The sequence below is a fragment of the Buceros rhinoceros genome, unplaced genomic scaffold (assembly GCF_000710305.1).
Source record: "Buceros rhinoceros silvestris isolate BGI_N320 unplaced genomic scaffold, ASM71030v1 scaffold40648, whole genome shotgun sequence".
Classification (NCBI taxonomy): domain Eukaryota; kingdom Metazoa; phylum Chordata; class Aves; order Bucerotiformes; family Bucerotidae; genus Buceros; species Buceros rhinoceros.
This window is the reverse complement of record NW_010426165.1, coordinates 1-17,418: the sequence shown is the minus strand read 5'-3', so window position 1 is coordinate 17,418 and position 17,418 is coordinate 1. Positions and strand designations below refer to the sequence as shown.

At 41.5% G+C, this 17,418-nt stretch overlaps 1 protein-coding gene across 1 annotated transcript in view; it reads left to right on the top strand.

The window, feature by feature from the left end:
• The window catches only part of LOC104498048 (CMP-N-acetylneuraminate-beta-1,4-galactoside alpha-2,3-sialyltransferase-like), a gene marked incomplete at its 3' end in the record, with an annotated part of 107,417 nt that extends 95,188 nt beyond the window's left edge, over positions 1–12,229 (top strand). The window contains exon 5 of the mRNA XM_010141372.1: positions 12,135–12,229. Coding sequence (XP_010139674.1) covers positions 12,135–12,229 — 95 coding nt within the window. The remainder of the gene's footprint in view (positions 1–12,134) is intronic.
• Between the last annotated feature and the right edge of the window lie 5,189 nt (positions 12,230–17,418).

The window sequence follows — 17,418 nt, the reverse complement described above, 5'->3', positions numbered from 1 at the left end:
ATGTCTACTTCCAAAACGTCTGGAGTGAAAAGTTTAATACCTTCATGGAATTAGTTTTAAATCTTTCAAGAAGTGGAATGAAAACACAAAGACCTTCTCTATGACAGATATGAATTGTAAGTAGTTGTTTGTGGAGCGCTTGAATACTGCAGTGGTTGTGTAGGCCATCTAAGTGGTTAGGCAAACATAGGTGGGCAAACAAAAGAATAAGAAAATAAACCAAAACCGGATGATGCTAAGAAAATGCAGTGAATAGACTGAATTCCAGGCTGAGGTGGAGAGTAAGTTACTTTTGTAGCTCCTTGATGGATCTGTGGACATGCTGGGTTATAAGGTCGCTCCCTGTGCTTTGTTCCGCCCACTCACGAAGGGTATGGAAAACTCCCAGGTGTGGCAGGATTTCTGTCTCAGATAGCAGTGCTGCACACTGAAACTGCTTAATACTGCTTTGCCTAAGGGTTTCACTGGGAGAGAGAGTATCAATGGTAGGAGTGAACTTACTGATGCTTTCTGTAAAGGCTGAACACGGTTCACACAGTTAAACCTTGCTGCTGGGACAAAAGTAGTGGATCAGCATGTTAAACGGCTCTTTCTAATGCTCAGGAGCAAATACAAATGCCAACGATGAATATTCCTGCAGCATTTCTTTGGTTTGGAACTTGGGATCACTTGACTGCACTTTGTCCGTGTGCTATATCTCCTTTGATAACAGCCAAAAGAGGTGTAATTTTAACTTTCACCATTATGTCTTGTTTTCTTTCCCACAGCTGTAGGAAAAGTGCTTTCTTTATCAAGGGTACTGAAGGAGAAAGCATATTTGTGTGGGTTTTTTATCCCCTCATCTTCACTATAACCATTTCCTTTAGGAGCTAATAATATTTAGTATTTATTTCAGTGACTAACATAAATCTCAAATGCATAAACCAGCAGCATCCTTTTTTCTACTGGCTTTTCTTGTGGGAACTTGTTGAAATGAACTATCTCACTGAAAAACTCCATTCCTGGAATGAGGAGGTCTGTTGCACCATTCAGGTGGTCCAATAAGAATAATCGGGAGGATCTCTTTGCTTTGGTTAGTGAATCAGGGAGGACATAACTTCCTCCAAAAGTTTTGTAGCATTTTGGAGAGCAGGCTTTTAAGAACTTACCTTGTGCTTCAGGTATCTACCAAGCCTTGCAGCTGAGTCCTTTGAAGTTATCGCCACAGGTGCCTTTGTTGCTGCTCAGCACCCTGGTTGGAGGAGGCCAGTAAGTGTGCTGGCTGGAAGGATAGGTCTTACTTTTTGTACCTATTTTGAAACTGGTATGGGAGAGCATGGTTCATGGTTCTTTTCTTTGTCAGAATAGTCAAGTTACACCTCCAACCTTTTCTTCCCTGCCTATTCTCTAACTCAAGCCAGACGCCTTCTGTGTGGGATGATGAAGAAAGGATGTAGCTGTCAGTGCTGTCTACTGTCTGCAGTTCTGTCCTCTGCAGCCACTTGCTCCTTGAGCCAGTAAATCCTTCCGGGTTTGTCAGGTGGCCTCTCACATGGAAACTTTCTGGAGTGTCCAGTCCCTACGCCTTATCTCTGGAAGCGGTACCCAGAAAGAGGTTTTACAAGCTCAGTGTCTTACCCTTGCTTAGTTAAAATACTTGTTTATTTTTAAAACCATGGGACCAAAGGAGAGAGGCTTCTATTAAACAGTGCTGATATGATCTGGAAGATTTTAATGCCTGTTGCTTTACAGATCACTCTTAGGCTAAGGGCTGGAATTAATAAGGTGATAGCAGAGACAGAGAATCCCACGAAACTGGGCACAGGGTCCATGTCTCCTACATCAAACATTCTCTCCAGTTTCAGAAGGGACCTGCTGGCACTGGCACCTTAGGGGAAAAGATCCCTCTGAAAATACTCTTTCTATTTAGGGTACAGATTTTGGCCTTTCTTTGTCTGGCTTCCCAGTCAGAGCCTGTGAGAGGCAAAAAACCTTGGAGGTTTTTGCACCTGGTTAAAGGAATAAAAAAGCTTCTGTCTGAACCTGAAGTAGTAACAACTGGCTGCTCCTAGTTCATCCTGCACTACAATGTAAAGTCGGTTGTGCAGCAGAATAATAGAAACACATCTAGAATTTTTCCTGTTGGGATTGATACAGATCTCATTAATAGCGGCTTTGTGACCTATCTGTAACTGTTTTTCAGTAAATGATGATATTCTGATAGTAGTGATTTTTTTTCTACTTTGTATAAATGCGCTCGGGTGGCTGTGCCTGGGACATGGCACCTGAAGCTATATTATTCTGTTTCACTTAGAAGAAGAAAAAGAAAGCTTGTTCTCTGGTAGGATGAATTACACTGCTTTGACTACTAGAAAAGCTTTAAAATCACACAACTGTTTCTTGAACAACTTCCTACAAGAAGGAGCATGCCAAGGTAAATTGTTTAGGCATTAGGAATTTGTGCGATGGAGAACATTTCCACCCTTACTGTTTTGGTTTTTTTTTTTAGTTACAAAGACAGTCCTGTGAATGGTGCAGATTATGGCATGAATTCCAACCAAAAAGCCTTGTCCAATTTCAGACTGTTCAGAGAGAACTGTGCTTGCCCAGCATCTCCTGTGCTTTCAGTCCCTTCTTGTTTTCACTGCAGAATTCATTCTTGTTTCTAATTCATATCTTCCTGTTGTCTCAACAAAACCGGAGACTTGATTTGATATTGTCATCGCTGTGCTAGTTTTTATGTCAAACCCAGATTGTGATGACTTAAATCTTTTGAAAATAACTGACAAAAAATTCTAAGAAACATCACAATGGACTCTCTGTGTGATTGTCTTTGAGCATCAATTTATATAGTGTACAAAGAAGCTTAACAATTTGCTTCCCGTCTCTGTTTCTTTGCATTTAATTATCTGTCTTGTGTTGCAGGCAACTCTTGATGAAGTATCTTCTACAGACTTTTTTTCCCCTCTCACTTTTACTGTTTTGCTTTCATTTCCTGTTTGTGTCTGAAAGCAGCCTTGCTCTTCACCTGCATTTTCATTGGCCAGGTATTCTCTGGAGCACCTTAAAGTTACTGTAGGGAGTTGCACTGATGAGAAGTGCAACCCACAAATATTCAGTAATAATATGTCAGGACAGAAGATGTATGCAGTTAGAAAATAGCGGCTTCTTTTTATTTTTCCTCAGCCTTTATTAGTTATTGAAGTTTCATTTCCAACTATAAGGCTAGGAAAATGTTTTTATTTGCTTTGGGGTTTTTTAACATGAAAGCTGAGATTCTCCCATGAGTGTGATATGAGAAACTGCATCCTGTAGAACTTTTCAGAATATTTCACTTAGATGTAAGGAAATCAGAAGAGCTAACAATACCTCTGATAATGCCATGGTGTGTCCTTCACAGCAGATTAATAATTTCCACATAATCTTAATAGGTATTTTTTGTCTAGGTCCTGAAATGGCATTGATCGTTCCGGCAGTATATGAGTCTTGAAAAAAATTAAGACTGTTTTCTCTTAAGAACAGCTCATCTGTTTCAGTTACGATGCTTGAAACATTGACATTTCTTCTGTGAGCATCCTCGGTCCGATAAGACTTATGCAGGAAATTTTTGCCCCAAGCAGGTTTTTGACCTGGATAAGTGCAATATGCTGGAGGTGAAGGAATATCAGGCATTCAGGAACCAAATGAATTATGAAGTCCAGTCCTATGCCCATGCAGGCACCAAATCATACAACCCCTTTCATAAACTGGCCAAGCTTCACCTCAAGTAGTTTGTTTTGCAGTTTACTGCCTTTCTTGGCTTCCATCATGAGACTGTTTTGGAGCTTACCCGTTTTAAACGTTAGTGACCTTATTTTTGTCTTCAGCTGGCTGTATCATGATCAGGTCATACTCATTTGTCTTTTGGGTCTTTTTGTTCATTAGCTGCAATAGCTCTTCCCTTTCTGTGCTGCATCCCCTGTGCTGTACATCAACGGAGCAGTCCCAGCTGTTCTGTGCTTGTGCTTGGCTGTGCTAAACAATATGTGCATTTTTAGTTTAGCTGATGGTGGAAGGCTCCTCTTCATCATTGTCCTGTTCCCTGCGCATGTACCAATTTCTCTTCAACTTTCTTGACATACAGGCACAAAAATTAAATGTGATTTGTGGTTTAGATGGAGGAATTAAGTATTCCAGGCTCCTTCTGGAGGGACACTTTTACTTGTTGTGAAGGATACTAAAATTATATTATTCCCTTCAGTGCTTTGAAATCTGAAAATTGTCTGATACAGTAGGATAACCTCAAGATAGATATATACGTTAAATAATGTAGTAGTAGGAAAGAAGACCAGAGGCTTTTGAAGCAGTGATGTGCAATTTGATGTATTTCACCATGAGACTGCTGACAGCTCTGGACAGTCAGAAATGGCAGTGGATGGAGAGGTTTGCTGGCAATGACATGGCTGTGGATTAACTTTTCTCTACAAGTAGAATAAAGAGAACTGTAAGGTGGCTTCATAAAAGCAAAGTGCAGTCACTGAGTTTTAACAGACCGGTTAATTAGTATCTATGACGAAAGACAACAGGTCACTGATGGGAACAGTGCCTATCTTTTGTGGGCTTCTGAAATGTATGTTGGAAGTTCATGAGGTTATACGGATACCCTGTTTTCGGGAGTACCGTGTTGTACACCAGCAGTTAGCCTAGATGACTGCTCTCCTATTCTTTTTCATTAGAAACACCAATCTCCTTTCTGTCCCAGTGGAATATGAGCAGGAACATAATTGTGCTAAACTTTGGCAACTGGCAAAGTTGCTGGTTGGCATCTTCCATGTGAGCTAACTCTCTTTTCTAAGAAGGACTGCTGGACCCTTTCTCCTTTCTTCCTCATCTCATTTTTTATTTTCACAGAGGGCTTTGAAAGCTCAGGCAGTAATTAGAGTCTGCTTTTGCTCACTTTAATCATGTTTCCAAATACCACGTAATCTCATCTATTTGGCTCGGTGCTCTTTCAGAGGCCTTGAACACCCCACCTGGCTTTTGGTCGGAAAAACTAGCTGTAATTCAATCTTACATCTTTGACAATGACACATGAAAAACAAACCATGACATTGAAATTATGTTAAAAGACTGGTTTTTAAACTAACATCATTCTGTGCTGTCTGGAAGTCAGCTTTTCACCGTTACATAGTTGTGTTTTGGTATTGGAGGTTTTGGTGAACAATGACAGATTTTTCACATTGTTTTCTAAGCAGCATCATGAGGCAGGTCAGGACAAAATTTTTGCCTTGTCTGAAATTTATAGCTGCTGCTTTTTTTTTTTTTTTTTCTCCCCAAAAGGAAGCCAACCTTTAAACCAAGCTACTTGTTTTTTTTGTGAGTGCGTGTGTGTTTTGAGAATTGGTAGGAAAGTCTGAGGATTTAATTAGAGCAGGCAAACCAATTTCTTTTTGTCCTTAATGTTTACAGTTTATTGCAAAACTTTCCCCATAATGATCGTTTGCATTATATAAGTAAGACACTCAGGAGACTTTATTGGACTTCATGTGTGTCAGAACATAGTCAATTAGGAGAAGGGACTGAGCTGATATTAAACCTGCCTTTGATGTTGTGCCTTGGTGGAGAATAAGCCCAAGATATTAATGACTACAGAAAGGTTAAATTTTACGTGTCTTCCTGTTTATCACAAAGGTACAGGGTACAAACAGAACGCAGTTTTGGCAGGCTACAGGCTTGCAGAATCCGTGTGCTGCTTAGCTACTCTCTCTACTGTGTTTGTGCTGAAATTTGATTACCATGTATGAAAGTAAATACTTTAAAAGCACAAGGAGTCTGAAGGGTGGCTCTTGATTTCTAACTACAGAAGTCTGGTCACCTTCTAGCAGTGTTAGCCCAGTGTGAAAATGGTTTTAAAAGAAATAGACCTGTGCAGACCTTCAAAAGATCATTTTCCCTCTTAAAAGTAGGTACAGATATGTCTAACCCATGCTTAACAGGTGTAAACTTGTTCATAAGTTCATAAAAATAATACAATAAAATCAGAAACAAATGTAATTGATGCAATTCTGTAACCCATGTCCAGGCAATAGAGTTCTATGTGTAATCATCTCAAGCATAAGGAACCCTTTTCTAATGTTTTAGTTTCCTTTCCATTTTAGGCCCAGGGCTGCTACTTCCGTTTACCAGGGATATGCAGATAGTACCTTTCTCTTTTGCAGCAGCCTTGTAATAATTTAACAGCTTATCATGTCATCTTGCAATTTTCTCTAAACTAAACAAATTCATTTCTCTCAAGCTTTTCTCTGAGATCATGTGTTTTAGACCTTAGATCTTTCTCTGTAGCTATGCTACAGTCTTTTTTCTGTTTTTCATGGTTTTTTGCATGATTCCCAGAACCAGGCACAGTCCTTGAGCCGATACTTTCTGATCCTGAATTTAACAGTTTGACAGCTGTGATAGTTCCATTTTTCAGGCACGATAGGATGTTTATCTTTGCTGCCATAGTGTGACAGTGTTCTGTGTATGAACCACAGCGCAGAGCATGGAGGCCCTTTAAGCTATGTTGGAGCAGCTGGTCCGGCTCTAAATAGAGCAGTGAGCAGGCAAAGGGAAAATGCCTGCACCACTGAGTTTAAACAACCTACTAGGTGATGGAGAGCAAAGAGGGCAAGAAGGCTGATGATGCTCCAGAGTGCCTCAAGGGTACAGAGCAGTCATTCCCAGGGGAGGAGGCTGGAGTAACTGGGATAACTGCTGCATGGCCTGTGGGAGGGTAGGGAGTTTTCTGCTCAGTGGACTTTACCTGCCTCTTCCTTTTCTTTCCTTGTGGAATAAAGCCTGTCCTGGAGTGGCTGTGACATTTACTGCTGCTTCCTGTCAGAAGGCAGGACCATGGTTTACACCTCATGGTCTTACCGGTTCCTTCGCAGCTCTGCATGAGGTTACACCAGCTTAGTAATGGACAAAACCCCAATAGCAGAGTTATTAGGAAAGGGCAGAGAACAAAGCAAAGCAGTGTTGTAAAGCTGTGTGACTCGGTGGCAACTGCACAGAGAATGGCCAGGTAGTTGAAGACTTTTCAGCCTGAAAGGGACAGCTGTAGGTACACTGAGGGTCTGTAGGCACGAATAGCATAGAAGATGATGGATAGGGAATAGTGGCTCACTGTCCCTTCCAAAAGAAGAACTAGGGGTCTCAAATGGCAGTGGTAGGGTGCACTGACCAGCTATTCTTCAGTGCTAAGTTGTCCTTTCCATATTGTCTAATTTCATTTTGGATGATTTCTGCATTTTGCTAAGACCAGCTTAATTTTTGGCCTGATCTCTACTGTTAGAGATTTTCTTCTTGCAGTCATCCATTTTGTTAGCTCATTTGTTTGCCGATTTAGGAGAAGTATTATGTCGGTTGTAGGATGGGTTAAATCCTTATTAATCCATTTGCTTGATTTTTTCAACTTCTTGAGGAATCTTTGAGCTGCTTGGATTTTTGACAGAGGATTAATGTCAAGAAGTGTGAAATCAGGACATCACAAACATTCCCTATGCTACCATACCACGCTGCTCCCCAGAGAAGGGAGGCAATGGAGAGAACATGCATCTAGGTTTCACTAGGGAAAAAGGAAAGCATAAGCAAACAAAAGATAGAAGTCATACCAGAAGAAATAAGTCATTGTGTGTGTTTTTAAAAAAAACAAAGTTGTTTACATATGCAAAGTACAGGTTATGTACAACAGGTTCTAGCACTGCTTGGTTTTTTCCCTTCAGCTTCCAGTTTTCCTTCACTGCTGATTCTCCCTAACTAAAGAAGAAACAAAAGAGCAGGGCAGCTTATAGGAGGAGAGGAAGAAAAAAAAAAAAAGGGAAGGAAATATCTGAGAAATAAGCCCACAGTGAAGCTTAGTGGTTGCCAGTCTGCCTCTCCTTAGTGTCATGATTTCTAGAAATGTCATGCCATTGTCTCCTCTACTCTTTCAAGGACTTGTCCTGGAATTCCTTTCTCCATGTCAAAGCTGGAGATTATCAATCAGTGTGTTTATTTTACTTTCTCTCCTGTCTAGCTTATTCTCTTCTATACATTTATGTATTAATTGCCTTGAAAGCAACAGGTAGGAGCAGGACGCAGATTCTAGTCAAGTTTAAATATCTGAAATTGTTCAATAGCTGCCTTAAATAAGGTGCTAGTCTAGGATTTATGAGATATTTTGGGAAGTTAGTGCTGCTGATGTTGAATACCTCAGCACATTTCAAAGACTAAATGGATCTATGTAACAAGGACAGAATGGAAATGGTCAGAAAATTTGGCTGGGAGCTTCTGGCAAGCTAGTTCAGCCTTCCAGGTAGAAATGTTTTGGGATCCCAGCTCTTCTTACTTGTCAGGGGGAAAAGAATTGAAAATGTAGTTTTTTGTCGTGTAAGCAGGAATCCACTAGGCACAAATATATATCACACTTTCTTGTGTATGTAGATTCCTGTTAAAGAGTGGTTTTCTGGCAGTACGCTTCTTTTTGCTGTGTACAGTGACAGATTGTTAGAGATTTTACTAATGCCTTTATAGGGCATGCGAACTTGAGAGCTGGGAGAGATTTGGACTGTACCTAGTAATTATCATATCTGGCATTTAGTCTTTTTAGATGTCATTTGGTGTTTTATTGTTATACGTCATTCAAACTAGAGATTTTAGATGCGTGGCATTTCTCTCCCAAATCATGCAGGTTGTAAGTGCGTGCCGTCAGCACTCAAAATTTCTCATCTTTTCATGGTTGACGTGCTACAAGGCTGTTCTGGAATTTGGGATGGGGTAGAGAGAAGGTGCTTAAGATTTAAATCTGAAAAAATCTCCCTTTATGTGCTCTTTGCCTATAGAGCACAAGCCTGTGTCGTTTCTGGAGCTGTGGTTGTTGGTGAAGCTAACCTGCCCTTAGGTAGCTGGGACAGATGACTCGGGTAAGATGCAGCATCCCTCATGCAGGCTGCTCAGTAGATACAAAGTTTAATGTCATTTGGAAACATTCACTTTTTGTGTTTGACAGACTCCCACACATTCTTTGGAATGTATTTTAGGTGCTCTGCAGAGAGCATTCCCATGGCCTGTTTGAGGCATATCCTGACACTTCTGAAGGGTCCCAGAATATGCCAGACACACTTCAGAGCCGAGACAGAACAGCCATGCTCCTGGAGCGGTCTGGCAGCCAGTGTTTCCCTGTCACTGCTGGACACCGGTTCTGGCCTGCTCTGATTTACTGAGGTGGCAAAGTGCTTTTCATAGATCATGAGCTTACAGCATTCATGGTTTCTTAATATTTCCTAAATGGAATTACCTTCAAGATTTATGGAAGATAAATATCCTCTAATTTGCTCTTTTTTCCCCCCATGTGGATATAATACTTCCCTAAAACCTGTTCCTTCCCCCTCTTAAATGAAGCAGAAGTATGAATTAAAAGTCAGTTTTCCTGGCTCTGTGTACAGTAGTGTTAAATATTACCAAATAATAGTAAGTGGTCTAAGGCTATTGTGTTCTTTGCTAGAAAAATGCTTAAGTTTAGTTGTAGCAAATACAATAAAAAGGCAAATGGTCACACTTCTCTTTGGGCATCACTCTGGTCCTCTTGTCATCACATGCAGAAGGGGCACATAGAGCCTCAGATCGGTCCTGCTAATGCTCCAGCTGATTTGGGAGGACTCCCCTTGGGGCCCAGACAGTCCCAGGATGATCTGACCTTCCTCTTAGTTTTACCAGGCACCTTGTAAGGGGGAATCTGCATTGGGGAGAGACGTTCCATACTCTGATATATACGCTCTCAGACTAGTGTAAACTTCATTTTCCTGATGTATGACTTGTAAACAGACCAGTTAATTGCATCTATAAATAACAGCAACTTCTGAGTTAGGCCTGACCGCACAGCCTGGACCACTTTTCTCGTGCTGTGCTCTTGAACAGGTGAACTGAACAGGCTAAGTTTTTTAGCTACACTTTGCTACTTACTGTAGCATTATTGTAGGGAATCCTCTTGATTCTTGAGAAGAGACTAAAACCTGCCCCTATATGTGTTTTCTGAAGCACCCAAGTTTTTTCCCAAGATTGCATGTCACAGCAGCAACCAGAGTGGCTTGGTGACCTAACAAGCCCAAAAGTTCTGGTGATCCTCAGGCAGTGCCATTGTTCCTCACTGGGGCTGCTGCTTCAGGAGAATGGGGACCATAGCTGTAGAGGAAGAACTCTGAACATTTGTGCTGTAGCCATTCAAGTTATAAAAGCTTTGTATGAGAATCCTGCGAAGTTTCCTGCTATTGATGTTGGAAGTAGGTGGTGGTAAGTTCTTGGAGACACCCCAGTGTAACGTGATACTTACATTTCAGTGCACCAAGGTGCTTGAAAAAAACATTGAATTAATGTATCGAGTTATAGACTTTTTAAGGATATTTTCAGTGTATTCTTGTATCCTGTTTTTTTTTTTTTTATTTTTTACTTAAGATCTTCAGAAGCTCTAATATATCTCACATATCTTTTCTATCTTTTCTCAGGTGGTGGCGTGTATATATCCTTTCATATCCTGAGCTCTAAAAAAACCATTTCTTCTAGATCAGCAATCTAATCTCTGCATCCTGCTTTTATAGTTACAGATGATCTTAAAGATTGCATGAGTGGACATGAAGTGGTGTGCATGGCTGAGTTTGAGTTGTCGTCTTTTGTTAAATACTCTTCATCTCTCTTTCTCCTTCCTAGAGATTTCTGCAACCTCTGATTTAATGGGCATTTGTGATAGATCTGTACTTGGAGCAGTTTGTAACTCAGAATTCATTCCATCCTTTCCCCACTTTGCTGCTGTCTCAAATTGTTGCCCTGCACCTGGCTGTGGGTAGTGTAGATGAGTTTGTTTAAATCAGGTAGCTCAAGTCCAGAAGTAACCTGTTCGCAACAGCAGAGTTGCATGGTGAATGGAAAAACAGCCCGAAGGGGAGGTTAAACCGGTGTGTTACATCTGTCCTCTTACCAGGTGGTAGGTTTGCCAGGTGGTGGGAAAAGCCCTTCCCAGATCTTCGTTCACGAAGCCAAGCCATGATGATGATCTATTTCAGATACGTGTACGTTGCACTTGCAGGGTGGCTGTAGTGGAGATGTACTCTCTGATTCTGAACACACAGAACATTCCTTTCTTCATTTCTATGTCACAGTGTGATTGATTTTGATCCAGAACATCCCTGCTACTGTTTTGATATGATTGAATGAACAGATATCTTAAAATATTAGCACATTTTCTAGCAGTGATCTTGATACACTCAGAAATGGCTCCATTGAAAGTTAGTATTTCTGTAGTTTCTTTTGCTAATTGTTTCCTTCTATGTGGCCACTGTACTAATTGTTTCTAAAAGAGACAGGTTTTTAGCAGCTGCTGTGTTCGTCTGTTAAGGCTGTAATTAGGATGATGTATTCCCGTAATGACATGGTTACGAAGGACTAGTTCTGCCTTTTGTAAGTGATTTTTGGATAGATCACAACTGTTTGGTTTGGCAGGGACCTCGCTTGAATCATTTATATGCTAATCAATGTAGAAGAAAACACCTAGATCTGTACTGAATTTCCATTCTCTGTAAACTAAGTGCACTTCATGATCTCCTGAACCATTTCCTTTCTCGCCTGTGTTACTGCTGTGTATGTGCAGATAAGTGTGATGTGCAGATGCAGCCATGAGAGCAGATAACCCCAGTCTTGCTCTCCACATGCATTTGCTCGGAGCATTCTTGTCTGCACAAAGCAGCACACACACATGTAATGAACAATGTAATGGCAAGCCTGTGCCCCGTCTTCACACTCTTGCGTAGGCAGCACATAAATTGGCTTGTGTTTACAAAGCTGGAAGTAGAACTGTTTAAAATCTGTTTGCAATTTGCAACTTATTGTAGCTAAATTAATTGCCAAACAATAGTGGGGAAGTTCTAAATTGTCGAGTGGAAGTGATTGCCAGGCTCGTGACTTGAGTAATTTGTGTGTGCTTATGGCACAATTTCTGACAACTTTGTTCTGCTGTGGGCATCTTTGGGTAAATGCAAAATCTCCCGCTTTGCTGTATTGCAGGTGAGACTGTGGAATCAGCACTTAGGAATGGAGTCTCTTAACCTCCCTGCAGAAATTTATCATTCCTAGTTCAGGAGTTAATTTCTGTCATTTTTTTTTCTCAGGTTCTCAAAGCCGGCACCAATGTTCTTGGATGACTCCTTCAGGAAATGGGCACGTATCAGGGACTTTGTACCCCCCTTTGGAATTAAAGGACAAGGTATGAGAAGACTGTGTTGGAAAAGAAGGTGGTTCTGCAGATGTTCGCCCCATATTGTTTTTCTGTTTTGAAAGCTTAGGTGGTCCCTTGGGCTCAGCTTTCTTCCCCTGTTCAAAAGAAATATTGTACATATATCTCTCAGAAACCCAGATCAGTTTGCACAGCTGGAACGTGGACCTCAGTGGCTGGTCTTTGGGAGGCTCGTTTAGTACAGGGGGAGACTACAGCATACCACAATGGCAGTTTAGACCTACCACCACATTCTGGAAGAAGCATTTTGATATTGACTGCCGTAGCATCTTGTGGCATCCTTACAGCAGCAGAGCGTCCAAACCGATATAAAGTACATTTAAGTCAATAATTCTTCAAAGAACAAGAAATACTTCTTTTTCTGAGTTTTGGAGCCTTGGGGTTGACCCCTGATAGAAATCCTAATTTTCTTCTCATAGTGTTCACTCATGTAATTATTTTATAGTTGTACTCCTTGTCAACTTGTATAACGAATAGGAAAAATCTGATCAGGTGCTTTGGTGACAATTTGTAATATACTGTATTCTCCAGCTGGAGTGTGGCAGCAGCGGCTGCTTCTCTGGTGTGCTGTGGGAGAGCAGGAAAGGTGCTGGGGGTGATGAGATAGGAGCCAGTAGCCCACTCGGCAGATGATACATTTTGCAGATGACACAAGCTCCTAGCTTTGGTGGCAAGTGCCACCAAAGGCTTCTCTGGGTGAGTGGTAGTGGAGCAGAAGGCTTATGCTCACCACTGTGGTTTGCTGCAGACTTTCTGAAGTCTGCTGTATTTATGAAATGTTTGTGGCATTGCACCAACTTCCAAGATTTTTTTTTCCACTGACAAATTTAAGATTAGAGACGGCCCCTGGTGGAGAAAGGACTGCAACCACAGTAGAATTGGATCTGTCTTTCTCCCTGGAAACAGGTGTGGTAGTTGTCAGAACAATCTCCAATCAAATCAAAGGCTCTACTGACAAATTTCTTTCGGTTTGCATCAGTTCCTGTCTTTGTTTTGTGTATGTCCATTCCTTGTCCAGTTGGTGTTTTGCAGTTCAATAGGCAACTAATTACTGTCCTCTAAATCAGCCAGCAGAGTTTGCAGCAGAGAAATAACAGTGACAGCACAAATGGAAGGCTGCATTGACCAAGGAGGGCTTGGCCCCCTCTGACAGACACACAAGGTGTATGTTCATAGCCGGGGCAAGCTGCCTGACCAGTGTGGAGGTGGGGTTTGCAGATTACACATGTCAGCTAGACCTAACAAAACCCATTCCGTTAAGCTGAATCCAAATGGAGAAATTCACCAAAAGGGGATGACGGAACAGCTCTGGCAGCCTTCTCTCTGGGTTTGTTGCCAGCTTGTATCACCACTGCAATGTTATGTAAATCTGGTGTTTTATATTGGATTTCCTCAGTTAAAAAGAGAAATGAGAAATTGCCATTATTTAAATGGCTGTGAGCTGAAGCCATGGGACGGAAACCGTTGAATGGGTTATTTTTTTAATGCCCTCCTGGGACTGAATTTTGTGCCAAGTTTCAGTCTGGAGCAAATTCTGTGTGTGGGAGGGTTGAATTATAAATCTCTGTAGCCCAGGATTTCTAATGGCTGTGCTGACAGGCTGTGAGTTCTAGCGATGCAAACGGCGGCCTTTCATGTTACACATTGCTTGGAATTCTTGCATCAGTCTTTTCTGGCTGTCCCATGGGATGCATTCTGGCTCAGCTGAGTGATTGGATGATGGGATCAGCACCTCATTAGGGCTTTCAGTCAGGGCAACTTAACGCTATTTGAACAACTGACCAAGGCAGCCAGCGTGGAGCTCAGTCACGTGCTGGTGCGAGATGAAGACTATCAGAGCTGGGATGTGCATGGGAAAAAGAATGTTGAGGGTGGCTCATACACCCTGAGAAAGTGTAGAGAGATGTGCCCGTATTGAAAGAGACAGGGCAGGAGTTTTGCTCTGTGCCTTAGGAAACCCTGTGACACCATCAGCTGGCATTTCTGACATGCATCACATTGGGCAAGGCTGTTGGTGCTATGGACACTGACTGTAGCTGGGTTGGTAATGAGAAGACTTTGCAGAGAACTTTGAATGTCACGTGGTGTTTTCAAGTCACTGTGGTCTAGTCCAAGTGCAAAATGGCTTTTTTTTAGTGTGAAATATACAGGATGAGCTCACTTTCAGTAATATTGCATGTTCTAAAAAACTTCTAGAAACTAGTCTGTGATAGCTTGAAACGACTGAAATTAAGAAATCAAGAGATTCTCAGCAGCTTGTAGTCTAATCCGCCATTTGTGGTTTCCCTTGTTAAAGCTTCTCTCAATTCTTCTTCTTGTTAAAGTTTCTCTTCTATTCTTTCTCTGAAAAAATCTGAAAGAAGTCCTTTTTCATCCATCACTTGATGTATACTAAGAATAAACAATTTCAAGATTGCAAGACTTGTTCTTGCAGTCTTTAGGGGAAGGCAGTTTTTGGGGAGCATTGTCTACTGAGCTGCGCTAATTTGGACTAACATGTCTGTATAAAATACTTGCAAAAGAGTAGAAATGGCTCAGAAATTTTCAGGACAGGACTACTGCTCTTTAAAGGTGATTGTGTCAAGGAGAAGGCAGTATGCTGGTCATTTTCTTCAAAAATAATCTGATTGTAAAGACAGTTCTTCCATCTCCAGATGCTAAAACGTACTCAGCGTAACACAGTAAGCTTAATAGTGGGGTTTTTTTCGTGAAGGGATGTTCGCTCCTTTTCTCCATTTTCTGAGTTGGCCGTTGGCCCATGCAAGGGGGTTTTATTAACTAGAGTGCTCCACTCTCTCCAAGAGCATTTGTGTGTAGAAGCCCTTTACATGAATATGGTTCTCAGTATGAAGTTTATTTAGACTTTCCCCTGAATGATGCTGGTTCTGGAAAGAACTATGGCAGTTAGGAATAACGCGCATCTCCTGTCGGATTGGCAGCTACTGTTGTTGTTGGTTAACCACCTTAGAGATCACTGGTCTGCTAAATGAAAGAAGCACAGGAATAAGCAGATGGTGACCCTACTGCTTTATGAACAGGACTTTCTGAGATGAGCCCACAGTACAAAGTCCTGTGCAAACTCTTTTTGAACAGTGGTCTCCGAATGTCATCTACAGGGTATTAGAAATAGATGAAGAGGAGTTTGAGGAGTGGTTGTACCTTTTTCTTAAACTATCTTAAATGGGCAGAGAGCTTTAGTACATGTGGGACTGTTGACTCTGCCTCTGCTCACCAAAGTTCTGGATCAAGGACTGATCCTAATTACTTGATGCCAATCCCCAGCAACCTGGGACAAAAGCAGAGCTGAGAACTGTCAGGAGCTTTGGAGCTGATACAGCAGATGGAAGGGCAACGTTGCATTTATCACAAGTGTCTGTAGCCCTTTGTGGGAACTTCTCTGTTCTCTGTGTGCGAAGAATAGGGAAAGTAATAGAATGTCATATTTCTGAAGAGGCATGAGTGTGTTAGCTTTTGACACCATAGAGGCTCACTACAAGTATCTGGTTTGGCCTTTTACCAGTGGCTCTGGGCTTCACCCAGTGACTTCTGCAGCTGGCTATGGATGTTTGAGGTTATCTTTCAGAATCTGAATCAAGATTTTCTAAATTGTGAAGAACAACCACGTTGACAAACAGGCCGGTGTCATATTTGACTGCACTTACTTGAAAAAAAGAGACTGTTAGTGCCACATTGAGGTTGTTGTCTCCTACTGTGTGACTTGACAGAATCTAGCAATGGGATGTGCCACTGAGTATTTGGAAATTGTGACTCTATTAGTAAATAAAATGGTTGTCCTCTGGTCCTGAAGGCAGTTGAGCTCGTTGTTCAAACAGGTTGATTTCCTGCCTCCCTCCCCAAGAAGGGTGGCTATATCCAGCCTTCCAATCAAGAAAGGTCACTGGCCTGTATTAGCCTTGGACCCTGTGAATGCATGAGAATTATAGAAGAGGATATTCGTTGGCCCTGGTGAAAATAATCAGGGACTGTGCCAGCATTTTAATAGTAGGGACTTGTGTAGGACAGTGTGGGCCCATGGCCTGCTGCCGATTTATTAGTGTATATATGGCCAAAGGGAGGGATGTCATTCAGGAGCACAATGAAATTAGTCAACTTGAAGAGTTGTTGAGAAGATCAAACCGTAAAAAGAAATGGGAACTCTAAGAGCTACAAATGTCAAGATGTCCTGTGGGGAACAGCTCAGGCTGCCGAGCGCCCTCCTTTGTGCCAGGCTATTGTTTCGGCATTAACTGGGACACTGGAGTGCCTCGCACATTTCACCATTTGCGAGGATCTAATTTACTTGTAGGAATTTTTCCTTCCAGCACCCACCAAGCCTGCTCTTGCATCTTTTTTGGTGAAGAACAAGGAGACTGCAGCATCTCAGGCTTTTAAAGTTACATGGAGGGTCTTTTAAAATTGAAATATCTTCTTTTGTGTTTGCACCCTGTTCTAGCAGTGCTTCCATCTGTATAACTTATGGAGGGGTGATGCAGAGATCCTCTAGCGTGTGCACTGCTTTCAGGGTTAAATTCGTCAATGAAAAAGCAATGGAAAAACAGTTTATAGTGTTAGTGAGATTATTAATCCCAAAGGACCTCCTCCCCAGATTTACCTCTGTAGCTAAAGCAAAAGGATAGAGTTATTTGGAGAAGGGCAACAAACAAGCTGGAGAAATACCTCACTATTAATAGAATTTCTCAGTACATGTGGCTTAAACGATATAAAAGGCTTTCATAAGAAAGAGTAGCTCATATCTGGCATCCTCTCTGTGTAATGAGGATGGGAGAGTTGCTGTAGTGGTTGTTTGTTTTGTTTTTTTAACTTAAGTGAAAACATATGGCAAGTATACACTAAAAACTAAACAGGCGTGACCCATGTAATATCTCTTCCATGTATTTAGTCAGTAATTGTGTTGTTCCTTAGTGGTAGTTACAGGTCTTCACTTCTACTTTTGTTCCTGCTAGATTGCTTTAAGCAGAGAGACTGCTTTGCTGTCCCTCAGTCAGTTTGTCTTTGAAGGTAGTATTTATTTATTAGGGAGTGACTGTCTTGTCACCACCTCAGATTTTTTTTCCTCCCACCAGGAATCTAGGAAGCAATTTCTCCCCCATAGTGACAAGAGAATATATATATATAAAACATATATATATCCCTTTTAT